The 26259-nt window shown below is 45.0% G+C and overlaps 1 protein-coding gene across 1 annotated transcript; it reads left to right on the top strand.

The window, feature by feature from the left end:
- The first annotated feature begins 480 nt into the window (after positions 1–480).
- PLEKHD1 (pleckstrin homology and coiled-coil domain containing D1) lies at positions 481–26259 on the top strand. Its single transcript, XM_066186889.1, has 13 exons — positions 481–629; positions 7763–7856; positions 8759–8848; positions 9364–9440; positions 14149–14240; positions 16373–16425; positions 18489–18583; positions 19517–19610; positions 20846–21024; positions 21516–21648; positions 23419–23563; positions 25446–25595; positions 25993–26259. Exons 1-13 carry the CDS (start codon positions 481–483, stop codon positions 26151–26153), a joined length of 1512 nt encoding a protein of 503 aa, XP_066042986.1. The 3' UTR covers positions 26154–26259.

The raw sequence follows: 26259 nt of genomic DNA, 5'->3' as shown, positions 1-26259 counted from the left end.
GAACCTGTCTCCAAGCGCAAGATTTTGGGAATATGTGTCAGAGATGCCTGTCAGTAAAACATCCATCTTGCCCTAATTTCTGCATGGAGTGCTGCAATGTCGAGTGAAATAACCTTCCAAGCTGGCTCTGGTGCAGAGGTATTTTGGCTTATGTTATTGCTGAGAGCTTTCTTTCTGATGAGCTCTTTCTGCCTCTCTGTGTTTCTGATGTCTGACTGTCTTCACTCTTCTTTTTCCCTTGGGCTGGGATATGTGCTGTTTGCAATGCATCAAGAAGTAATACGCAATGAGGAAACTCTCATCATCTGTGCATCAGGGAGAGAATTACTGACTGAGTGCTGAGCAGTCAAGTTATTGATTCAAACCAAAGCCCAGTCTCTCTGTCTGCTGGGCTGGTTACATCCTGCTGGTTCATTGCATTTAATCGGATTCCCTGAGCTGCCACGCGGAGGGGGCGAGTTAGAACCAGATCCATCTATAATGTTCGCTTCAAAATCCAGTTCTGTGTCCCCTTCTCCGTCCATGGAACAGGCAGATTCAGATGCTCTGGACATCAGCACCAAAGTGCAGCTGTATGGTGTGCTCTGGAAGAGACCCTTTGGGAGGCAGTCAGCCAAATGGTCCAGGAGGTAAGACACAGCTGCTGAGGGATGCTCCGGTGAAATACAAAGCCTAAGGGTACTGGGATAACTTAAGAGCCTGAGTGCTTGACTCTTCAAGTGCAGCCAGCCAGGCAGAGGCTAGGTGTAAAACTTGGGGCATAGCTTCCCTGCTGTTCTGAGTCTGCTTTACACACGTGGCACCCCATTGTGCTCTCTTCTTTATCTGTCCAGACCTTGTGCTATGTGTACTTCAGGGTGGGAATAAACTAGCTGCTTCCTCTGGATAATTATGATAGTTTCACAAAAGGGAAAAGTGAGCTCATATATTTTGCCCCTAAACTGCCTGACCTTTTGTTTTAGCATTCAAATCTCTTTGAGTCCTTCGGGTGCAGGATGGCAGGGCTGAGCTGACTGCGTGTGGGTCTGAATGTATGTGTGTGTGGTCTGCAGGGGTCTGTGCACCAACTCCGGCACTGCTGTGCTGCCTGACAGTGACAGCGTGCTTGGAACAGCACATGCAGACTCTTCCCTGGGGAGAAGGTGGCTCTGAATTCTGTCCCATCTGGTGTTAGGGAGTTGTAAGCTGCTGTGTGTTGTCTCTCAGTAGCCAGGAAGTTTGGAGCTGGAAAGCATTTGCTATAACCTTTAACCAAGGACAGAAGTATGTTCTATAATACTGAAGTAGGGGGTCAGTTTTAAGTTTAGAGTTGATGTGGTTTCTTTATGCAAATAACTGAATCTCTGGCACTTGCCTTTTGTGGGTAAGTACCTTTGCTGCAGTCTGCAGTGTAGATACAAACAATCCATTTCTAAAGCCAGCTTTCCCAGCTTTGCTCTCTGTAGTAACCATAGTGCTGCCCAGTCTGTGGATGGCATAGCCTCAAAAAAACCCCATTACTTGAGAAGCAGTTTTCTGTCTGTAGCAGTGTTCAACCTGTGTGTGGGTTTTATTCCTATGCCAAGAACAGTGTATTTTCACCTAGAAAAGAATTTGTGCTGATGCTCCCTACTCAGCTCCCAAATATTGATAAATAAATGAATTATGTCTGGAAACTAATGTGATTGTGTCACAGAAAAGAAGTGGACAGAATGACAGAGGGGAAGGTAATTTGCCATGGAGAAGGCATTCTTAAAAGGCTCTCCCTAATAAAATTTCTTGCAGGCAAATGGCCCATCTCTGTTCCCTCTGTCATTATTTATTTAGTGCTGTTCTATTCCTAGAAGTCACCCCCACCTTCGGCAAGTGGTAAATATTTTAGTGATAGCAGCTGGGAACAGAAGGGGAGGTGCCTGTGGGGCAGGGACGATATGGAAGATTAGTTGCAAGCACAGCAGCTGAGGGTCCTGGGGACCAGACAGAGGTCAGTGAGAGTTGAACACGGAATCTGTAGGGTTTGGAAAGAAGTGAGTACTGGGGTAAAAAGACTTGAACTGGAGGAACAATGTGTTGTTGATTTGTTTGTTTGTTTTATCATGGGAGAGACTTGCTTCAAAGTAAAACAACCTTGCATGTTATTATAACAAATCATTATGGGGAGATAATGAGTGATTCATTCATTTCCCCCTCTTTTCCCCCCATGCCCAGCAACACATAGCTGGTCAAGTACACTTTTTTTTAATGAAAAGGAGAAGAGATGTTTCCCACTGCAGTTAAAGTAAGAAAAACATTGACTATTGCTTGATGTCATTGAGGACCAGATCTCTGATAAATGTAGGTTTTGTCCTGAAATACTGGACAACAACCCTACTCTCACTGCCAAGGAAAGTCTTTCCAAGATATGGGAGATAAAACAGTGTGGAAGGGGAGGATTGATCTCATCAGGGCATCAGCCATGAAGATGGGTCTGTGTGGGAGATACATGATCTTTACTGGCTTGATCTCATTCATTTGACTGTAGCAGCAATGCTTCTGGAGAAGCTGAGAAGAAAAGCAACTGTTTAAGGGAAGGATGGAATCTGACTTGATAGGAGATCAAGGAAAACGTGTCCAGGCGTAATGTCCAGTCACCAGTGCTTTGGTGATGGAAATCCCAGGTTTTGGAATTTCACACCAGTAGAGGTTATGCAGGGAGCAGGGAAGGATAGCAGAGCCTTGTTTTAGTCAGGGCTAGATCTGATGGCACCTTGGAAACAGCTGAACTTGACCTGGGGCAGCTGTCTGGAGCATTTTCAGTCCTTTCTTTTGCCCACGCAATGGGTCTGCTCTGAAGCCCAAATATTTGTGTGCTGCCTCAGGTACGATCCAAGAGTGGGCTGGATGGTTCTGGCACTGGACCAGTGTAGCTGTGTTTATCTGATATCCGAGCATGCTGCCTTTCAGAGCCTCATTTTTGAAATGCCATTAGCAGCATCCTAATGCCTATCTCTTAAAGAAAGGGAGTTCTATTCCTAATATGAATTTTCTTTCTTTGTAAAGTAATATCCTTCCAACAGAGAAGCAACTCTTCTGAGTTTACTGGTGCTTTTGACCAGTCTAAGCTTGGGTCACTGCTGTAGTGGCTTTGGAAAACCATAATCTCAGTCCCTGACTCATGGTCCTCCTCTTCCAAACAACTGCACCCCATTCTTCCTTCCAATGCATAGCAAGCAATTTAGTCTCTCCTACTACAAAAGTTTTACTGGTAATGGCACCAGCCTGGCATGGGGGCTGGAGTGAAATGCATAATGTGTGTACCTGCCCTGGATATGGCATGGACAGGGTGCTGTAGCTTTCCAGGAGGGAAGTGGCATATCCTTCTTTACTGTGAGTAATCCCAGTCCCATAAAGAAATGTCAGGCTCTAAGTTGTCACCATACATGTCTGAGACTTTGGGGTTCAGTGGGAGAGTGCCAGGAAGGGGCATCTGCTTGGTGGACAACTGAGCATCAGAAAAGCAACACGAAGCATAAGAAATTGAAAACAGGAGAGAACAAAACAGAAAATATGCCTTTATCTCTCTATAAATCCATCAGAGATGACAGGCTGGAAAGAGGGAAACACAGCACGGTTAAGACAGAATTTTTTGTCTTTTCTTGAACCGGTCCTGTCTGTGGCATTGCAAAGCAGGCACGGAACCTTGTTTACCACAGCGGCTACTAACAGTCACTGCATGTAGTCACAGGACAGATGAAAAAGATAATTGTTTAGGACTGCGTTCTGCTCAGAAACCCCCCTGGGAATCACGCAGCTGCAGAGCAGCTTGCGTGTGCAGCACAGGGCAGCAGGAGCTGCCGAGACTGCGGGGCTGCGAGAGCGTGTGCTTCCCTCTCGTCCTTGTAATCTTCCCATTTTGCTGCTTGCCGTCAGGAAGCATCCACCTCTTCCCGCTCTCTGCCAGGCTGGGCGTGCTCCGGCTGCCGGGAGGCAGGCAGGGAAGCCTGGAGCTGTCAGGAGAGGAGGAGTGAGGGGCAGGGACTGCGGATTCCGATCTTTATGCTGATAAAGATCATTTGCCCATCGGTTTCCTGAGCTGTCCCCGGGGATAGAGTACTGGGCTGATCTAGTAAATGGGATACGCTGCCTGTGCTCCTGGCCCAGAGAAACACCATCGGAATAAAGGACCAGGGAGACTGCTGCAGTTTTATAGTGTAACTACTTCATCTGGGCCATTGTCATGTTAAAAACTTGTACAAAGATTAGCTAATTAATTTCATTAGCCCTCCGTGATACAAGGAGAGCACTTACTCCACAGAGATCAGGTATCTCAATTGGTCCAGTATAGAGCTGTTGTTTCTTCTTTACATCCAAGTCACTCAAATTGCTACCATTCCTCTGCTATTCTGGTTTAATTACACTATGGTTTCAGTGGTTCCTTAGTGCAGGATGCAGCAGCAGGGATGGGTGACCACACCAGCTGACCACATGAATGTGTATTACCTGTGCTGCCTGTGGAGTGTGGCTGTGCCAGCCTGTCTCACCTCTCACACCTTTACTGCTGTTCTCCAGGGTTTTGAACTCTGCTCTGTTTTTAAATTGCTTCTTTTTTGGGCTCTTGTTTGTATTCGAAATCTTCCCCTGCCTTTACAGCACTCCCTTTTTTCCTGCTGCCACATCTGTGCCTAATTCAGACACGTGTTCAGTGTCTTCAGTCCTCCAGTCACAGTCCTAACTGGGTGTCTCTCCCCATTCTCCCTTGGCCATCGTTTCCCTTTCTGCTCTTACTCACCTGGACGCTGCTTTAGTCTTCAACCTGCTCTTGAGTCTTGTAACTCTCTCCTCAACTCTTTTGCTTCATCCCTCTTTTCACCATGCTGCATCAATTGTCCCTGGATTACTGTATGGAAACTTTGTCCTGAAGGTCATTTAAAGTGATGGTCTTGGTTGCTCAGGTGTTGCTTTCCAGATAAGGATAGATGAGGGAATATGATCTGAGCATAAATACATTATGTGTACAAGCTAACCAGATTTTCAATGTTTTTCCTTCATTACTTGCAGTAGGATTTTGTTCTTATTATTTTTTAAACTCTTATTTTCTATATTTTCATTCCAAATCCCCATATTTTCTCTCCACATCTGTGAGGTCATGGATCTAATATTTCATTTATCTGTGAGAGACATCAATTTTCAGAGATTTGTGCTATGTTTTGTTCTTATTTTTGCTTTGATTTTGGTTTCCATTGGAACATAATCTATAATAGGAGGATTATCAGCACTGAGCAATAAAAAGTACGTAACAAACTAAACCCTGGCTTTAACTGGGGGTTAACATTTAGATAAAAAATCACACAGAGTTAAAGATCAATATCTTTACCTGTCTGGCAAATGTTTCTTGAGATTAGTCAGACTGAAAAGAGTGTTGAAAGTGACGAGTAGACTTTCTCTGTTTTATCTGGTGTGTTGACTTTTGGTTTCTCTAGATTCATACTTGTGCCCACAGTATCTGGTTCCCTCTGACTCACTGGACCAAGCACAGGGCATTGGGCAGGCAGGTTTGTTCTTTTAAGATGTTATTTCTTTATTTATTGTGCAGAAGGCAACATTTCTCTCTAAAAAATGAAGTCCTCCTTGAACTAAGCATAGAGTTGGAGACAACAGAAAGATGCAGCTACTCAAAGGAAAACTTTCTTATGGAGTTAGTGACCAGAGATGTGAGGGAAAATTAATTAGGAAGGCACAGGGCTGCTGTTCACAGAAGTGATGTGGAGAAGAGGAACAAGCCTTGTCTGCTCTCTGGAGATCTCTGATGTCTGCCTTGGTAAAGTGCCTGCTTCTCCCCACCTCTGATGTCAACGTGAGCAGGTATAAATGAGAGGGCAAGGAGAAGAAAAAAATTGGGGAACAATAACTGCTGCTAGTATTTGTACATTATGAAGATTTCTGGATGTAAATATGCACCTGTTCAATGACTGTCACTTTTAAACATTTTGGAGAAGGTACAAAGTAGGTCCAGAGCTTGAGTTTGCTGCAGATCTTCAGAAGTTTACTTTTGTTCTGCATTTTTTTTATTGCCCCAAGAACCTGTGGTCTCTGTTTCCATGGCATTTGGCAATTTCTTCTGTGTTGCCAGAGCTATAGCAGAAGAGCAAGAGACAGAAGCTGATGGAAGCACTAAAGTTTTCACCCAAGTAAAATAATGAGAATAATTATGATTAATAATTATGTATGCTATTTTGATATGATTATGATAATTCTCTGCCAGCTTCAACATATGTCTTTAGCTTTTGGAACTAAACTGGTACCAGACTGCTGTGCTCATCTGTACTGGAGGCAGGACCTCTAGCCAGGATCTGACAAGCCATACACTTCAGAAGAGGACTGAGGGGAGTTGGGCACATGAAGGCATTGGAATTGTCCTTGTGGATCAGTCCCCTTGGCCTGTAGCCCATTACTAATGGTGGCTTCAGGGAAAGGTGCAGGAATGCAGGCTGCACAAGTGGGCAGCACTGCCTATAGAGGTCTCCTCTTATTCCCTCCCAGAAATAGGAGGGTTTCTTGGGAATGTTCTTATTATTCACAGAAATGTCTTATCCTTTCCAGTTTCCTCATGATCTCTTGTCCTCAGGACCACATAAGAGTGGTTTGCACAGCTGTGTTTTGTGAAGTGTAAAAAGGCATTTAAAAATAATTTTCATCTTCTTGCCTTTCACTTTCTGCCCAAATCACTCTTTCTTGTGTCAGAAAATATGTACAGAACAGAACAATACATTTTCTCTGTCACTTACTCTTTTGAAACCTCCCTACTACACTTGTCCCCTTTTTTTTTCAGCTGCTCTTCATAATTTTTGAGTGCTGCAGAGATTTAGACCAAATTGAAACTACGGTATCTCTCCCCTGTACCACTGCCTGCAGAATACGTGCAACCTCAATTTTTGAAGAGAGGAGGGACTCTCCAAGGGGCATTTCAAAAATCCAAATAAGTTAAAGGTGGCACTCCTTTAATCATAATTTTGAGGACACACTCCAGTAAGGGGCTTGGCTTACAGAAACTGATATTTTGTGGCTACTATACAATGATCACCAGAGCATTCCTGAGGCTAAGTGAACAGAACAAGGCATATTTTAATGTTACACATATGAGAAAAAAATTACTCCATTTCCTTTGTAGTTGTGAAGGTCAGTGACAGGAGAGTTTGCCAGGTGCTCTGCTTAAAAATATCTCTCAAATTTATTTCTGCTCCTGCGTGCTTTGGTGGCCAATTTTTGCCTCAAGAGTCGCTTGGGGATGCTAGGCTGTGATTCTGTTAGAGTGGAAACACTTCCCTTCTGGCTTATGCTGAGATGGGAGGGAAGAGAGTGGCAGGCAGCATATTGCAAAATAAGCATTTAGTTGGTCTTAGGCCATGCAAGAGACCCTTGAATAAAAGAGCAGCTCTCTCCACTAGGTTGAATTCAACACATGAGCTAGAGGGGGCGCACAGGTAGAGATGCCAAAAGCCTGTGGTCCCGTCGTGGGCACCGAGTGCTGTCCCAGTGCCCTGTGAGCCTGCGGCACCGTGGTCTGCCCTCAGCTCTGCTGTGTGCCTGCTGGGGTGAACTGCGAGCACAAGGTACTTGAACAAGGCACTTGCTGTTAAGCACCAGCTCTTGGCTGTGAGCAGAAGTGGGGCACCTCACCTTAGTCTTAGGTGGGAGTAGTAAACTCTCCCGCTCAGAAAGCAGCTTTAGTTAGGTGGAGATTTTCATGTGCTGTGAACAACAACCTCCATTTCACCAAAATGTATTTCCTTTCTCTGTCTTAAAGGTTCTTCATCATTAAGGAAAGTTTCCTACTGTACTATGCTGAGAGTGAGAAGAAGAGTTTTGAAAGCAATAAATACTTCAATATCCATCCCAAGGTGAGCAGCGTTGGCACAAGGAGGGAGTTATTCTGTTTCTAGCGTTCCCTCCCCCTTCCTCCATGGGCCCAGCAAGTGATGAAGAGGTAAGTTCCAGTAAGTCCCAGACATCTCACAGGTCCAGGGAAGCCTTAAAAGAGAGAGAATCCTGTTGCTACCTTTTCAGGATATTTAATGATTCGGCAGGCACATGACCTTTTTTTTTTTTTTTTTTTTTTAATACCTGATAATAGATATATTCCCTTGCTTTCATGATCTAGTCAACTAATCTTGCAGCTATAAAAATACTGTTGGCAAAGCCAGTGGTTGGGGCTAAGAGCTCCATTTGCCTCTTGTTTCTAACCTGTACTTGCCCCTGTCAGCAGCTGGTAGCCCACCTGCCCTCAGCACTGAGTGACCTCTGGAGCTCTGCTGCCTGGAGCTCCACAGGGGGACCCTGTGGTCTGAGCACATGAGCTTCCAAAGGTGCTGGTTTCACCCATCCTGGTTAGGGGCAGCCAGCTGCCTGTCTGCCCCACATAGCACAGGTGGGGTTTTGACTGCTGTCAGTGACTGCAATGAATGCACAGCCTCTCTTATGGTAGATACCACACTGAATCTGCAATGTTTGCCCCTATTGGGAGATCACTTTCTCCTTAATGAAACATTTTCTGCTTCCATGTTCTGGCTAACAGCTTTCCCTCCATGCTGAAGGCAGGCGTGCCATCTTTACCCCCTTCCAGATACTGGCTGAGGGTTTCCTGTGGTAATCAGAATCCCTCTGCTTTTCAGGAGCTCTGTGTATTGCCCCTCCTTGCCAAGGCAGGGCAGGGGCCAACAAAGTGACTGAGAGTGAAAGTTTAGCTCCCAGTTAGTTATTCTTGATTTTTCTGACTGATTAGAGTGCTCTGGTTTATCTCCAGGGTGTCATACCCCTGGGAGGCTGCATTGTGGAGCCCAAAGAAGAGGCCAACATGCCTTATGCCATAAAAATCTCTCATGAAGACTTCCATGTAAGTAGATTTCTTTTCTTCTAAAACACTCCAAACACCACAGAACAGGTTAATACTGATGAGTAGAGCTGGATTTGGCAGTCTTTTCCCTCCCCACCAAGGTATGCCTACCCTCTCTGGACAGACTATCCCGAGAGCAAGGGTGACTTAGCATCCCATGTCCCCTGAAGGCTTTGCTGCTGCTGCTCTGGCAACCAACAAGGAAACTTGCACTTTCTGACACCAGGTTTTATGGTACTAGCGGACCAGTAGACAGATTCTCAGGAGCTCTAGAGCTCATGTTGCCCTATCAGTATTATTCTTACTGTGACTGTTTGCTGTGTGCACACTTCCCAATGTGTGGTAGGCCCAGGTGGTATTTGCTCCTGTGTGATGCTTCTTGTGGAGGTGGAAAACTGTGGTGGGCTCTCCTCCCACCACAGCTGTGTCCAGTTCATGCCATGAGTGCACAGAGGTGCATAAGGCACCAGCCTCTCTAATCTGGGTGTTTTTTCCCCTCCCCTCCCCTCTTCCAGGGTAACATTGTTCTAGCAGCCGAATCAGAGTTTGAGCAGGCTCAGTGGCTGGAGATGCTACAGGAGTCTGGAAAAGTGTAAGCTTCTTTCTATTCCTTATTTGCTTTGATCTGCTCTGTAGATGTGTCAAGGATAAAGAGGAAGAAGCCTGACTACACGGGCTGTGGGGAGTCAGACAAGCTCTTCAAAAACAGTGAGAGCTTCACTTGTCTCTTGGACCCAGCTTTTCTCTGAAGCGGAGTGCTCTAAAACTGATGCAAAGCTTCCCACCTTGTTGTGCTGTGTGTGTGCAGTGTGGCTCTCTTGGTCACCACCCCAGGGTGTCATCTGAAAAATGCTGATACACTGAGTTTCATCTGCTATCCCTCTCTCGTGCCTCAGAGAGGTGGGACCTGGGTCTGAACAGGAGCCCTCCTGGTCCACTTGGTGTGGGAAGCAAGGTTTGCAGGCTTGACAGTAGTGGGGGTCAGACAACCTCTTCATATGAATTTGGGGTAAAGTAAGAGCAGAACAGGCAAGACATGAAGCTAGTGAGCAGCTGCCCGTGTGGCTCCATGTCCTGCTACAAGCAGGGACCTCACCAGCACAGTACTGATCAATAACAGTAATTGTGGTGCAGTTCTGTGTCTGTGGGTGTACATTCCTTCTGCCCAGATCTGCAGGTGCTCAGGCCATGCAGCAGCAGGATTTGGCCTCTCAAAACAGTTTAACTGTGACATGTGGAGGCAGCCTAAATCCCAGGAGAGGCTGTGTTAGCAAAGCATTTCCAGCCCACCTGCAGGGGTGAGAGGGTTTAATTGCTGTATGCATTCAGTACAGGTTCACACTCTGCTGAGAATGCTGGACAGAAATTTGCAGTTTGTTGGCCTCCAGCTCTGCAATCCCCCAGCACCCAGGAGCCTGACAGTGAAATGAGCAGCTGTCCTGCAAAACCAGAGCAGGCTTCTTCTAAATCTTAGCAGATGCAGGAAAGGATAACACTTAAACAGGGATTTGACTTTCCCAAATGAGATATAGAAACTTCCTGGGTCTGTAGACTATGTGGCTTAAAGCAATGAGCATTTTACTCTGCCCTTCCTGGCTGCATAACAACATATGTAGTCTCTTGTCACTGTAGGAACAAAAGCTCTTTAACTTGTAATACCAGTGCATGCATGTATGTGTACATGCTGAGGCAACACCTCAGTTAATTTCAATGTTTTGAAGCTAAAAATGTTGATTTGTAATTAATGGGGAACCTAATGTTATGGTGGATCAGCCCAAGCCAACCTCTGTGTTGCCACAGTGTGCTTGGCTTTGGTGCTGGGGCAAGCTGTTTACCTCCATGGTAGTGTATGAACTGCAACTCAAAGGTGTCCATTGAAGTTTCATGGGAGCAGGAGTCCCATGGGACACAGGACTCAAGGCAGAGGTCTGCCACCCACTTGGCATAAGCAGCCTTGACCACTGCAGAGAGGAAGTGACAGACACAGGGTTAGCAATTTGGAGATTTTTATTGAATAGCAACAGGTCTGCACTTGCCTTTGCCAATGTTAAGATCAACTATTGCCAAGGGCAATAATTTGGGACCCAGGTCATCTTCAAGGTGTGTATGGGAGGGAAGAAGGAAGGCAGCACAACTCAGGAGGAGTATGCTTAAGTAAGCCCTGCACTGCTGCATTTGTCTCAGAGCCAGCCTTTTCTCTAGTCCATGCTTTAATATTCCAGCAGTAGCATTTAAAGCAGAAGCTAGAAGTGGCTGCTATCATACAGCAGACCACCTGCACCTAGCTGAAAATCCCCCTGAGGCACCTTTCCTCCTCTCTTTGCTTCTGTTGCTGCATCAGAGAGTGGTGCAGCTCTGGTGCCAGTCTCATCAGTGCTGGTGGTAGCCTGCATGTGAGGAAAAACACAGGTTATGTGATTTAACAGGGTCAGGCTGGGAACTAAACAGCAGTCAGAAAGGCCAGCACGGGGCAATAAATTGATCTGCAGTGAATAGAAAAGCTAAAAGAATACAGTTGAATTATTCTAGGCAATCTGTTAAAATGTTCTTTTGTTCCTAGATGGAGATTGTACTGCCAGTACACTGCAGCACATAGCTGGGATCATCCTGCTGTTTTCATCATTATTTAAAGCTGACCAAAAAAAACTAAGAAAAAAACAAAACCCCACAAACAAATAACCTCAAAAAAAAAAAAAAAAAAAGCCCAAAACAAACTCCATAGACTGAAATATGGAAATAGGCAAGGGATGAAAAACAAATCCAGGCTGGGAAGTATCATCTGTCCTTCATTTCAATTTTGTCCACTGCCTTTTTCCATCTGGTGTGGGTCATGTGTATGTGCCTGCATAACTGGTTATTGCCTCCACCATCACAGTCTGCTCGGTGATCCCTTCAGTTCTTCCCTCCTTTCTAAGCCTCCTGCCCTGACAGGGAAATGGGTTCTTCAGTGCAGAGGGGAACTGATGGGCTCTCCACACTTCCAGAGTGCTGTGGCTTGGACTTACCACGCTTGCCAGATTGTGAAAGCTTTTTGGAAATACACAAAGCCCTGACTCCCAGACTGCCAGGCTCTCTTCCCACCCAGAGAGGCTTTGCTGCTGCTAGTGGGGGAGAAGGGCACACATAACTTCTCTCTGTCCACAGCAGCATTTCCTGAACTGGTAGAAAGTAAACTTAGTGGGCAATGCAGGAGAAAAAAAAGTAACATAGTACTTACATCCTGCAGGCTATAAAGTGCTAAGTGTCTCCAAAAATTGGCTGTGGGTGCTCCCAAGAAAGGTAAAATGCAGCCAAATCTAAAGAGATATTCCCAGTGCTGCAGAAGGACTGGAACAGGCAGTGACTGAGATGTATATGTGATGGAGATTCTCTATAGCTTTGGGGTTTGTTTTTTTTTCAGGCAGGGGCTTTCCACTTGTCCCATGAGCCTTCCTGGCCCTGTGCCTTCCAATACTTTAAGCAATATGGCTTTTTCTGATGAAAACTCACTTGGCAAGAAATACAGAGTAAAAGAAGCCCTTGCTTGCCCCTCAGCTGAAGTCATAGCCTGGTACCTCCCTGTAGCTGTGGTTACACTGGCACCGGTTCCAGCAGATGAAGGAATAAAAGCTAAGATGCTACACAGTGGTACGAGTGCATTTTCTAAGTCACACAGCAGTGGGTGTAGTAACCTTTGAGTAACAGACAGGGAAATGTCTTGTTAGTCTGGAGAAGGGAGGGAGCACTGAAAAGGTGAATCTATAAACAGACACCTTAAATGCTGCAGATGTTTTGAAACCCTCCATGTAATCATATGATAAACTCTGTTATTCCCCCCACTCCCATCTTGACCTGTTTACTTCTCTGGGATCAGATTCGTCCTGTAGCAGGGAATGTTAGTGAGAAATGTTAGTGAGAAAACACATTCACACCCACATGTTCTCACTCCAGATGAAGATGTCTACCTGCTGGCAGAACAGCACCTTTTAAATTAGCGTTCTAATTTCCTCTCTACTTTAGAAATAGCCTCGTTAGCTGACAAGAAACACATATATCTGCAAAGAGTTTAGGCTGCTGGAGCTGTGAGCTGCCTCGTCCCTGGGGTGGTGTGTGTTTAATTTATCTGTCTTGCTTTGATAAGACACAAAGAACAGCTTGCCTTGAAATAAGAGATTGCCAAATTAACAATTTCTAAAAAGCTACCATTTCAGATCGTTCACAAAGAGGCCTTTACAAATACTTAATATTTATAAGATCCCTTAGGATTTAGCAAAAATGACAGAATTTCTGGGCAATAATTATTCTTCCTGTATGCACATCTATATAAACAGATTGCAATCAATTTTAAGTACATTTTAATCTTATGCATTTTTATATGTGTAGATTTTTTTTCTAATGAAACATGAATAGAAGTGAGCAGCAAACTCCATTTCTGGTTCTATTTTTGGTTTTTATGTGTCCTTGCCTTGGTGTTTACTATCTGTATTCAAGCCTAGCCTGTCTGTCAACTCAATCAGTAATGGGTATCTGCTCCCCAGGCCCTTTTTCAGCTTTGCTTCATAAAGTGTTTAAGAGACCTTGAGATCGTCTGGCCAGTGGTCCTACAATAACACAAGGTGCTCTTTGAATATGCCTGCTTCCTTTAACATTCCCTACTTGCCAGCATCTTGTCTGGCTTTTCTCTCTGCTTCTTCATTGTCAGGAAAAAGGACTTTACTCACAGTATAGGGCCAGACATCAAGTCCTATGGCCTTTACCTTCAGTCTTTCTGGTATCCATCATCCATCCTGGCCATAGGAAGGATTCAGTAAGTGGTTGAAGTCTGAAGGGGAAGAGTGACTTTACCAGCAAAATATTGGAAAGGCTGCAGAAGACAATGTTGCTGGCAGTGGGAAGTTACTAGAGTTAAAAGCTGAAATCTGGTTCTAAAGTCTATCATTTGAAGTGTTCCAGATACGTCCTTTTGCAGTTGGAGGCTGTGGATGTGCTGGATTGGTCTGGAGAGCCCTCAAAATTAAGCTCAGTATAGAACTCTCCAAAACACTGGAAAAAACATGTGAATAGCTGTGAGGTGTTGATATACAGCCCATGTATTTAAAAAAAAAAAAAACAAACAAACAAACAACTGAATTTTTTCAATGATTCAGCCTGGGAAATTTCTCCAATTCATTTGTGGAGAAAACTTTTAGAGAATCATGGTCCCAACTGATGAGATTCTGTATGTTTGGATTCTTTGGTAGTTTGCCAAATTGAGTCTCCTGTCCTAGTCCATGGAACCCTTAGCTCTCTTACATTGCCTCCTTTGTGTCTGCTCTCCCTAGGACCTGGAAGAATGCCCAGCTGGGAGAAGCCATGATTGAGAGCCTGGAAGCTCAAGGACTACAGCTGGCCAAGGAGAAACAGGAATATTTAGGTAGGAAGCTCTTACTCTGAAAAGCCATAAAGGCCAAAATAGTAATTTTGCTTTTCCTGGGGTTGTCAGTGTGGTCAAGCCAAGCGGCTACAGGTTTTCTCTGGGTGAAGCTTTTGAGTAGTCAGCAGCTGAAATTCAGGTCTGAAGGAAGTCAAAACATGCAAAAGTTAAGGTGGGATCTGGACATCTGTGTGGAGTGTGAAGGAGGAACATGCTTTGCCCAGCATGCTGGAGTCCTCCATGGCTCATCTGTATAAACATTTGCCACCCCTGAGAGGTTTGGATGTGCTGGTTTCAGCTGCTCACAGGCAAACAGGCAATAGCTTTGTCTCCTTCAGTCAGATAGGACTGATACTTCTGAGGTTGGTCACACCTTTTCATACATGAGTTTTCTTTACTTAGCTGTTTGTTGTTTTGGGGTTTTTTTTTGTCTTACTCTACTTGATCTTTGTGTTTGCTCACACTGTTCATACTGGAAGTGGGAGCATTTACATGGGCTTGTTTGGGGCATCTAATGGCAGTGGCTAATTTGTCAGTGCTCTCTCTGTAGACAGTGGAGAAAGAACAGTTGCTCCAGATGAACATAAAATAACTTATGTACGAAGAGAGGTAGATTATGTAATCCAGTCCCCTATTTAGGAACCAGCTTCTGCATGGCCTGATACCTTGGATGCTCTGACTGCCTTGAGAGATCCCGTTTTCTCTTCCCCACATTGCTATAGGGAGAGCCAAGGGAGTGTAGGCCTTTTAGCCCAGGTGCCCCCTGAGTTCCAGCATTCCCCATGTCTAAGAAACTTTCTGACTGAGGACTGCAGGTCACTTGTCTGGAGAGTTATCTACTTTAAATAAGGTAGCAGAAATTTGGGTACTTCAGGTTGGTGATGCTGTGAGCAGGGGTTCATGGTATCTACTCCTAATTGTCAAGCCATTGGAGGAATCTTAAGGAGTTTTTTGCATTTCTGCATCCACACTGGTCAGGGTTGATCTCAGTACATGGTCTCACATGTAACAGTGATCATAACTCAAGTATCAGGGCATGTTTATTCTGTCCATCCAAGCACCACTCACACATGTGAGGTGACAGATGGGCTCGTTTGTGAGACAGGCAGGGAGAAGTGGTTCCACACCTGACAGAGGAATAATAGGGGATGCTGAGAGGAAAAAGATGCTGAGAGGAGGACTTGAAGGGACAGAAACAGGAGGAAAATTAGAAACAAGAAAGTTTCATCAAAATATTATTTTGCAACCACCAGAGCAAACTAAAGGACTTGAAAGACCAAAGAGGTCTTTGATATGATAAAAGAAAAGGTGGTGGAGGAATAGGGGAATACACATTCTGTGCCAAACAGGAGATATTTGGAGTATCAAATTTATATTTCACTGGGTTCTTTGGTCCATGACAAGAACATTCAGAGCTGGTCAATTGTCACAGTTGGTTACTTTCTTTTGACAGGAACCGTCTATTTCTATAAAAGTGAGGCTTTCTATATAATGAGGCTTCTGCCTCATTAGCCTTACCTTCAATGATCTGTGTCCATGTTGTAGTCAAGCTTTGAGGTCAGGCACTGTTCCTGGAAGCAGGTCAAGGTTCTCTGGAGGAACACTAGGAATTTCTTGAATCCACACTATCTTTCGCCCAGCTGGGATCCAGGTTTCACTGTCAGACATGGATTTTACAGTCCATGGCTTGGGCCCCTCAGGAAGGGCAGAAGAGGGAAGGTGGGAGAGCCTCTGTGTAATTACAGTGCATCTGTGCTGTGTTCTGGCCAGGAGGAAGAGGGAGAGAGTGTCAAAGAAAAGCAGCAGTGGTGCTTAGCAGAGTTTTGGTAATGTAACACCATTTCTCTGGCACCAGGAGCCCTGCTCTGGGCAGGAGGTAGAGGTCTGCATTCCTCCTAGAAGCAGTAACCCTGCCAGCATCAGTAACCTTGTCAGTCCTCAGTACCAGGGAAACCAGTAGCACCTCACTCCCCTGACATGAGGAAGATAGAAGTGCTACAGCCAGACAGATACACACAAAAGAATAGGGAATGCTGCATTTTCAAGCTCAAAAAAGTCAGTGTTTCTTGTTTGTAAATATCCCGATATAAAATGCTTTTTTTTGTGCTTGGACTTTTTTTGTGTGCTTGCAGATAAACTAATGGAAGAAACAGAAGAGCTATGTCTGCAGAGGGAGCAAAAAGAGGTGAGTTCATCACTCGCCAATTTCCTTCAACTGCCATGTGGCAGGGCTGGGAGGTTGGGACTTGTTGGTTCGAAGGCATGTCAACATTCAGGGAGAGAGGTTTGTGGGGGCACAAGAGTCTCCAGCCAACCTCTGGGTCCTGTGGATGAAGAGAGGAATAAGACCGGTGCCATGAGATGGGTCATGGAGGTGTATCCCTGCTCCCTTTCCCTGTTACTTTCCATGCAGTAGGCTTGCCATTATGATTCCAGGAGGACCAGGGAGGAAGATCAAATGAAATTCATACTCACTGGATTGAATTACACAATTGTTATTTGGCAGATTCAGGAAGATTGTGGCAATTAAGACCTATCTCCACGGTTAGAAAGCAAGTAAACAAACATTGTTCTAGCATAGAGATACTGTTGTGAGAAACAAGGAGCACAAAAACAATGTGCTTTGTTTTTTGCACACAACAGAGATGGGGAGAATAAAAAAATGTTGCACTAGGGAAAAATAGAGAGCACTCCCTTAGATGTGACTATTATATCTTAATTTACCTTAGAATAGAATGGTTTAGGTTGGAAGGGAAGTTAAAGATCATCTCATTCCAACCCCCCTGCCATGGGCAGGGAGGGACATCTTCCACTAGGCCAGATTGCTTTATCAAGTTTATAATTGCTTTTCAAACTATTCCTAACTTTTAATTGCTTAATATAATAAAAGTAGCACATCCCTATATTTACTGATCCAAATCTATACTGATTTTTATAGCACCATCACAAAGCCATGGCAAGATAGCTGTGCAAATAGATTGTCCTATTATGCTGTTGGAAAGTCTTCATGGATATGGACCACCATGTTACAACTATGCAAAGTGCCTCATGGTCTTTTCCAGTTAATCCAAAATGACTATTCCCTCTCCTTAGGGAAAGATAGCAATGCTGACCTAGGCCTATATATTTCTTGCATACATTTCTGGATTTTTGGATTTCATAAAATCCAGAAGTGGCGTGGACACTTGCTTAGGGCTAAGCTCCTTTTGCCTTTGCAGAGAGACATCTCCTCTGGTGAGGTAGCCTGCTGCACAGCCCATAGCCACAGGGAGGGAAATGACCTTGTCTGAAGATCCTGGAACAAATCTCTGCTCTTCCAAAGCCATGCACAGTAACTCCATTTCCCACAGAGAGCAGATGGGGCTGGGTTAGTCTGAAGGAGTTTGGTGCTGTGAAGGACCAAAGGCAGAGCTCACTGAACTGTGGTTTGACCCTCCGGGAGCCTGAAGGTTTCAGAGCAGTATGTTGGGAAATGCAGTATGCTTGGACTGTGTACCTGCACCATGGAGAAAGAGTCTTATTATGAATTTATCCAGTGCCAACACTGTTTTGTGACTGGCATGGGCCTGTAACAGGAGTGCTGCACAGCAGCTGTGGCTGCAAGGTGACCTGACCAGGAGAGAGGGACCCTTGCTGAATTTTGGTCCTGTCTTTCTCCATCTGCAGCAGGTCTCAGTGCAACTGCTTCCTCTGGACTAGGAGAAGAGACTGTTTACTGTCTGAAGGACAGCTTGTGGAATTTGGTGCTCTCTAAGCATGGTTTTATCAGCACAAAGGCTGATTAAACTGTGCAGGGTTGTAGCTGAATCGTTTGTGCTTTCCTGTCCTAGTGGAGGTGAGAAGAAAGGCTGAGCTGGCCTTTCTGAAGGATCACACTTCAGGCACAGAAATTCTGGGGCTGCTGCATTCTGAGACTGTCTGGCTTTTCTGTACCTGCACGTGTGGGTGCCTGAAAATGGTACATACAAGTGAGTCCAGCATTCTCAGGAGGTTTTGGACCTTCTGTATATATGTGGCTGAGCTGACCTGTGCAGGGAGCATGTCTGAGATTTCCAGGTGCTTGGTAACCTGGCTGGGACTTCTGGATGTCTGAAAAACCTCAGCCAACCTCAAATCCTTCTAACTGCCCCAGGACAAAAGTGTGGTTGGGATAAATGCCATATTAGAAGTCCTAGGCATTGTTAACAGGGAGTTAGCCTCTCCTAACTGTGCTGGCAGAGCACAATCCTGTCTTCTCCTTTGGAGCAGGAGCTTGAGCGTCTGAACCAGATCCTGGAAGCAGAGAAGCAGCGTTTTGAAGAGGTGGTGCGGGAGCTGCGGCTGGAGCAGGAGGAGATCAGACGGTACGGCAGCAGGGCAGGGAAAGGACACAACTCCCACACCGGGCAAAAGTACCACTGTGGTGGGGAATCAAAACAGTCTGTAAAATCCACCTATTTTGTGCAAGCAGGAAGGAGATGCTACATTGACCAAAACAGGAATTGCTGTGGGCTCTTTATCTGCATTTGCTATTGCATGTGACCAATAGAATACAGCTTAGCTGCTTCATTTTCCACTCAGGCATCCAGCAGTTTAATTTCAAAGTGCTGGGACACAAGCAACCCCCAGATTAGTTGGGGTGGCATGGCAATGGACAGGTGCAAGGGAAGATGTCAGAGAGGCAATTAGTTTAACTGACTGAGCAGCTACATGGGGTTCAGACACCTGGATCTGGTTTTCCACTATCAGCTGAATGACAATGGATGTATGATGATGTTGCCTCACCAAGAGAAGTTTTGTCATTTAAAAAGTTAACTATGGAACATATGAGCAGCAAATATACTTAAAAATAGAAGGATCCAAGTGCTTTGCCCCAAGTGTTGAAAGGGCATTTTTTGCTATTGCTCTCTTCTATTTTTCTTTTTTCTCCCTAAGTAGCATCTCAGAAAAGCCAGTGTGATTTTGCAAATAATTTTTGTTCTCATAGGCTCTGCTTAGATGTGACTGCCCTGTCTGAGCTCTTTCAGTTGCGACCATGGCTCTGCCCTTGCTGGAGAAGCACAGTAACTGTTGGGTTGGGTTTGATGATGAGGAGGCACAGTGTAGCTCCTGAACACCTGTAGTGTGTCCAAGGCAGGATGTGATGCTTCCTGGCAAACTCCTGGTTCTCCAGGACTGGTTATGCCAATCGATGGTTGCAGGTCCTGCCCCAGGAGACCCACAGCCCGCACATCCTGGGCGTGGTCTGTGGGGCTATCATTCCCCTGCAATAGCTGTCACCCTTTTTGCTTCTTTAGGGAGCTGGAGCTCACAGCCTGCTCCCTTAAAGGAGTGGAGGAAGAAAAGAAAGAGTTGAGAAGCCTGACACAGTCCTTACAGAACACCCTAGAGGTGAGTGACCACTCCCCCCCTCTGAGTGACAGAATTTTGGCCTGAAAGCTATGCAGTCCCGTGGAATGAATCCAACATCTGCTAATGCCAGAGTTGAAGTGCTGTGCAGATGAATAGGTTCATTTGGCAGCTGATATGAACACAAAATCCCCTGCAGAAAAGGATGAGAAATGACACAGAGCACAACTGAAACAAGATTTTCTCAGCAGTACCAGGTGATATGATGGTAGGACCACAACCATAATAAGTTGCAGTTTAGGAGGGAGAGAATTTTCACCAGATGGGCAGGCAGTCAGTCAGAGAGGCTGAGGAACCTTCATCGTGGACTGCATTCATGCTGTAAACAGCCACAGCTGACCATATCCTGCTATGCTGACAGACTGGCTCTGAACAGCAGGCTGGACAAGAGCCTACTGGAAGGTCCCTCCCAGCCAGCATGACTGTAAGTCTGTGATGAGCATTTTTTTTTAACTGCACCTCCCTACCTTCTGGTGGAATTTCAAGCAGCAGAGGGGCATTCTTTGTTCACAGAAGGGAGCATGATTCCCAAGGAAATGGAATCTAGGAAACAGAGTCTTGATGTATTAAAATCATTCCTTACTGGTAGATTTGTGGAAAGTGTCTTTTCTAAATGTATCTTGTTTGTGAAATTTCCACACAGTTGGCATTCTGAAGCTGCAAGGTCATCTTTAATGTTTCTGTCAGATCCTGCAGTTTATCCAAAAGTCTGTTCCTTTGAGCTCTTCTCCTTGCCTGCAGTTATGAAAAAAAGCACTGGAAAGCTATGGAAGTACCATTCCTGCCCTGATTGCACACTGAACATTTCCGAGGCAAACAGCATGATGTGTTCTATGGGCCCACAGTTAGGAGTACCACAGAAGGGGGGTGCCTCCAGTTCCCACTAAGGAACAAGCAGAGCAGGGAAGGCAGGGAAGCTGCCTGCATCTCTGATGCACCAGGGAAGCCCAAGGTTCCAGTCCCTGAGCTGTGTCCTTACTAGCATATCACATCAAAGGAGCCTGCTGGTCCACTCCTTTGTAGCAAAGTTTATGGTGGAGACTTGCTCCCCATGAAGCAGGTATGAAATGAAACCCAAATTTTGTTATTCCTGTGTTTAACCTGTATGAGGCATGCGGATGGGAAGGATGGAGGCACTCAGTAAGGAAGAACCACGCAGGAACAGGAGCAGAAATGTTAGACTTGGCTGATACTCACAATTTCTGTCCTTCTTCAAGGAACTCTCCCTGGAAAAACAACAAATGCTGGAGATGCTGGAAGAAAATGAGAGCCAGGTCCCACCTCCAACCAGCCCCAGCAAGGAGCAAAGCCCCATCTGGGGACTGCACTGCAGCCTGCGACAGATTGAAGAGAAGATGCAGCAACTTCTGCAGGAGAAACTCCTAGCAGAGAAAAGGTGAAGTAGGGAAAGAGGACACTTCTGCTCAGGCTTAGTGGTGCTAAATGATGTGACTGTCTGCTGACTTGCTTTTTGATTTCCAACACTAGACAAGTCTGGAAGCTTGTCTGGTTTCAGTGGCAGGAGTTGGGGTTACAAATCCTTCAAAGCAGACAGGGTAAGGCAGGGCAAGTGAACTTACTCCCAGTTGCGCCTGCTCCTTTCAAACCAGGACTTGGACATGTGAAGATGTTCATGGCCTGTCCATAAGGAGTGTTTGTTGCTCCTGGGCCTCATCTGGGAGTTGAGGATGTTCCATTCAAGAGCTGTCCACCTGGCATTCTGCAGCAATGCCTGTGTTATTAGAATGGAGCACACAGTGCTCCTGTTAGCATCTCTTTGCTCTGGGCAGTCAGGTAGTTGAGCATGCCCCATCATGAGCTCCTTTCCCTCCTGTGAGTTGTGTTGGGGTGGGAATGGTCATCTTTCTTTGCTGTGCCATGCACCAGGATGAAGGAGAATGAGGAGCGGTCTCGAGCACTGGAGGAGGAGCGGGAGTTTTACTCTTCCCAGTCGCAAGCGCTGCAGAACTCGCTCTCGGAGCTGACTGCAGAGAAACAGCAGGCAGAGAGAGACCTCAAGGTATCCCCTGCATATGTCACATATTGCTGTCCCTGGGCTCAAAGTGCTTCCATTTTCTCTTTCAGTTCATTCCCTATCAAGCCAAACTCTTCATTTTATTTAGTTTTCACATTGTGGCCATAAATCTTCATTAGCTGTGCTTCTTATTGCCAACTGTATCCTGGCCTGCATCCAAAGCAGAGTAGTAGGCGGGGTGAGGGAGGTGCCCTCTGCTCCACCCTGGTGGGACCCCACCTGCACTGCTGCATCCAGCTCTGAAAGGACATCGACCTGTAGGAGTGAGCCCACAGGAGGAACACCAAGGTGCCTGGAGGGCTGGAGCACCTCTCCTGTGAAGACAGGCTCAGAGAGTTGGGGTTGTTTGGCCTAGGGAAGAGAAGGTCTGAGAAGGAAAATTTATAGCACTTCCAGTGCCTAAAGGTGTCCACAAGAGAGCTGGAGAGGGAATTTTTACAAGGACATGTAGTGATAGGACAGGTGAGATTGGCTTCGAACTGAAAGAGGAGAGGTTGAGATTCGGTATTAGAAAGAAATTCTTTACTGTGAGGGTGGTGAGGCACTGAAAAAAGTTGCTCAGAGAAGTTGTGGATATTGCATCCCTGTAAGTGTTCAGGATTGGGTTGGATGGAGTTCTGAGAAACTTGGTCTAGTGAAAATTATCCCTTCCTATGGCAGAGGGGTTGGAATGAGATGATTTTTAAGGTCTCTTCCTACCCAAAGCACTATGATATCATGGTAACACATGAAATTGCTATCTATGATAGTACTACTATTTATTTTCGTATCCTGAACCTGATTAATCCACTCAGTACAAGTCTTTTAATTTGCTACCGTGAAAGTATAATCTATAGATGGAGGGAAGAAAAAAAAAGTAAATGAGGAAAGTAGACACAATCAAGAATAAAGACGATTTCAAAGAAATGCTAATATGGATGTTGCAGAACTGAGTAGGTGTCTTCCCTTGTCACTTGTTCTCAGAAAACCTACCTTAAGAGTTTTAAATCTTCAGTAACCCCTACGAGAACTTGGGTTCAAAAGCAGAGGAATTCAGCTGAGGGACCAGCCCTCCTTTGTAACAGACAATACATTAATCTATGCAAAGGTAACTTGACAAAGTATGGTATTTTATTGAAATCTACATAACGTAAAGAGGTTATGTTAATAATTGGCTGTTTGACACTCAACCTCCTTATACAAATATTTTGTCCAAAAAAACCCCCCGCAGTTGTTATTTTTCCTGTACCTCCAATATTTTCTTATCTTGTAACCTGCTTGGCCAGACTAAAGCTAAGTTGACCTAAGCTGTGTAGTCTTTCTCATTTGCAAAATGAGTACTATATTTCTAACTTCTCTTGTGTTTCATTTCTGAAACTAAGCACTGTACATCTCTTTGTGGGAATTGTCTGCCTTTATCTCAGTCTGTCTCAGCTGGATTGATGTCCTTCTGTTCCTGCTCAGTTGCAAGTACTTGTGTTAGCACAAATTCATGTGTTAAAATACCATCTCTGATTCCATATGGTTTATGCAATGGGAGGAAAACTGTGAAAAATGAAGTCAGAGTAAAGGAGAATTGCTATAATAGTTTGGACTTCAGATTCTGTCTGAAGACATGAGAAACGACTTTATGTTGCCTTGCAATATTTGTAAGGATTTCCATCACTGTTGTCTTTTCATTTTCATCTATGGCAAGTCCCTCACAGACCTTGTGAGTTACTAGGATGTTTACTGAGAAACAAACTGTTTTTCAGCAATTCTTATCTTCTTCTTCAGGCTGAAGTGAAGGTACGCATGGATCTGGAGAAGAGACTCAGAGAAGCTGAGGAAGCGTTGCAGAGCTTGGAGCAAGGCTTAAACTCTCTCAATTGCAACAAGGAGAAAGAGAAGAAGATGAAAGCAGATGTCAGTAACTTGAGAAGTAAGTTAGTCATCCGTCCTCTTTACTGATGAACAAATTTAAGAGAGGAAATTTCTACCTATCTTCCCAGACACCTAAAGAAGATTCCAAATTAGCAAAGTTGCACATAAATGTGGTTTCCCAACTTCTTGTACCTCCACCACACCTCCCCTTTGAGGAGCCATAATGTGCTATGCAGGTAGTTGGTGTTTTGCCCTCAAAGGTGGTTGAAATTATTCCAGCCTTCTCTGTTGGGTGGAAGGCAAACCTAGAGATGAGCAAATACTTCCCAAAATGTCAAACAGGGAAGCTGTGGCAGAGCTATAAAAACTGACTACTGACTAGGTCTGAATTATAAGGAGTCCTCTGGTTCCCCTCAAGGCTTTATTTCTCAGCCTCGGTTACAAGTATATGAGCAGTTTAAGGAGGTCCATGGTTGCTGTAGCAACGTGCTGGTAGGTGACCCAGAAGGTGAAATTTTGGATCTTTACTCAGAGCTGAATCACGGCATCAGCCCAGCACTGCAGTGCACGGGTCAGGTGTAAGACTGTTCCTCAGAGGTCATCCCTGTTTCTTTGCCTTTTTTTGGTTTGTTTGGGTTGGGTCTTTTTGGGTTCTCTCGGGGGGCATTACCCTGGCATTTGGCTTGAGTCAGGCTTGGGAACTGACATTAGCAGCCTCATTTGAGTGAAATCTTGCTTGTTTTCCATGCTCAAGTTATAGTGCAGGGAGAAGCATTTATCAAGATGCTGTGTCTGCACAGTTAAGGCTTCATTTCAGTGAAGCGTCGATGTACTGGGACAATACAGAAAAGTCAAAAAGTCCTGTGGTATTCTGAGCACTGTTAGGTAAATAGGGATAAATAAATGTATAAATAGTTTTATATCTATTCACATACTTACAATTTTTATATATTTAAATAAAACAAGTATTATTTGGTAGTTTCTACATAAAATTTCTAAATGGAGAAAAACAGGCATGATTCTGAACTTCAGAATCCCACTGGCTCAGAGCCATGGTAAGAAAACAGAGCCAAAGAGGATGTGTTGAGCTCTGCATTCAAGTAGAGCTTCACAGGGCGTAAGTGAGTAACTGGTACTGAATGTCTCCTGATAATTCCAACCTTAGATTTTGGGGTATGTTTTCTTCAACATTCTTAAAAATGTACTGATGAGAGAGCATTAGAGAAGATAAGGGACCAGCAGTGTTTCCTGTAACATTAGTCCCAGCACAGATTGCCTCGGTCCTTCCAAGTGGTTCCTGCAGCTCTGCCCTGCCCTTTATAGAAGAGTTTGGGCACATTAGCATATGATGCCTTTGAACAGCAAGAGGGGAAATGGGCCAGAAAAAGCAGTTTGTGTGGCAGATCAGGGCAGAATAATATCAGAGTTTGAACATGGGGATTTTCTTGGAGCCCACAGTATATGTAACTATGTGCTAGTATTGGCTATGCTATAAGAAATCCCTTAGCATGTGTGGCCTGGACATGTGTGCCTGTGCTGGTGCTGCCAACATCTTCCTTTCCCAGTTAGACCTGACTGGTTTTAGAAGTCCTTCAAAGAAAGTATGATGAGCAAGGCTTCAGAGTTGAGAAGTTTTATCACAGTATCAAAGGCTTTTGGCAGTTGAATCATGAGCAGTTGTGAGAACTACTGATGTGGAATGGATGGCTGCAGTTCTTTCCAAATTTGAGTATGCATTTGTTGGGAACGGGAGGTTTTTGTCACTTTGAAAACGAACATTTGAAAATGTTCTTTTTGATGATATTCTGGAGCTTTATGGATTGTTGTTCATGAAAGTCGTCATTACCTGGCTCAGCCCATCAACGAGTGCAGTCCGTTGTGACTGGTTCACTGCTTGGAGTGTCTGTCCCATCACGGTTACAGTGGTGTTCTCTCCCCAGAGTTCTTTGAGGAGTGTATCCGCAACGCTGAGCTGGAGGCCAAGATGCCTGTGATCATGAAGAACTCCGTGTACATCCACAAGGCTGCCACTCGCCGCATAAAGAGCTGCCGCTTCCGGTGCCGGAGAACCAGCGCTTCGTGGAATGACAGTAGGTATCGGGCAGCCTTCTGCTTCGTATCCTGCAGGAGCAGATACGTGCTGATGGGGCTGACAGAGCAGCAAAGTCTGCAAATGTTTGCATTTCATGTTCCTTAGCAGTAGAATGGAACCACAGTGCTACTTGGAGCTTCCTTTCCCCGAGAGCAGGCACTGAGTCTGTGTATTTGTTGCCCATTTCTTTATATATGTTGAAAGTTAAAATTTCTGTGATGGTCCTGGGCTCCTAAAAAAACATGCTTAAATATGACTTCATCAGAATGACTAATCACAGATTGAGTTAGGGTCAGTCATGTTGGTCACATGGCTTGTGAACTCTAGTGAAGCTTTATCTTCAGTTTGTGTCTCTGATGGAGAGTGCTTACCTTTCTGTGCTGCTCTTGTTTCAGTGAAACAGTCCCAGTCCTTCATCTTCTCACATGCAGAAGCTGAAAACATTGAAGAGCTGAAAGAAGCAGCCAAAAGACTGAGCCGGGACCAGCGCTTTAGGAAAACTATCTATCAAATCATGAGGTCACAAAAGGATTCTGCTTCAGCAGACAAAAAGTGACTCTTTTTGGGAGGAGGCTTCTGAGATCAGCCTGCCATTCAGCTCTGCAAAAGCTACAGCCTACAGGCACTAGGCTCAGAAGGGAGATTTGGCGTTTGGTGGGGAA

The sequence above is a fragment of the Chamaea fasciata genome, unplaced genomic scaffold (assembly GCF_029207755.1).
Source record: "Chamaea fasciata isolate MVZ Bird 193981 ecotype frontalis unplaced genomic scaffold, bChaFas1.0.hap1 SCAF_7, whole genome shotgun sequence".
In the NCBI taxonomy this organism is placed as follows: domain Eukaryota; kingdom Metazoa; phylum Chordata; class Aves; order Passeriformes; family Sylviidae; genus Chamaea; species Chamaea fasciata.
The sequence above is the reverse complement of the archived record's forward strand: the minus strand, read 5'-3'. Positions and strand labels throughout refer to the sequence as shown.

What these genes read in the sequence shown, in the direction of transcription:
- PLEKHD1 (XM_066186889.1), top strand. Translation starts at nt 481, where the DNA reads ATGTTCGCTTCAAAATCCAGTTCTGTGTCCCCTTCTCCGTCCATGGAA. An exon ending in ACTTCAATATCCATCCCAAG is followed by an intron (nt 7,857 to 8,758) that starts GTGAGCAGCGTT and finishes GTTTATCTCCAG; the next exon opens with GGTGTCATACCCCTGGGAGG. An exon ending in TCTCTCATGAAGACTTCCAT is followed by an intron (nt 8,849 to 9,363) that starts GTAAGTAGATTT and finishes CCCCTCTTCCAG; the next exon opens with GGTAACATTGTTCTAGCAGC.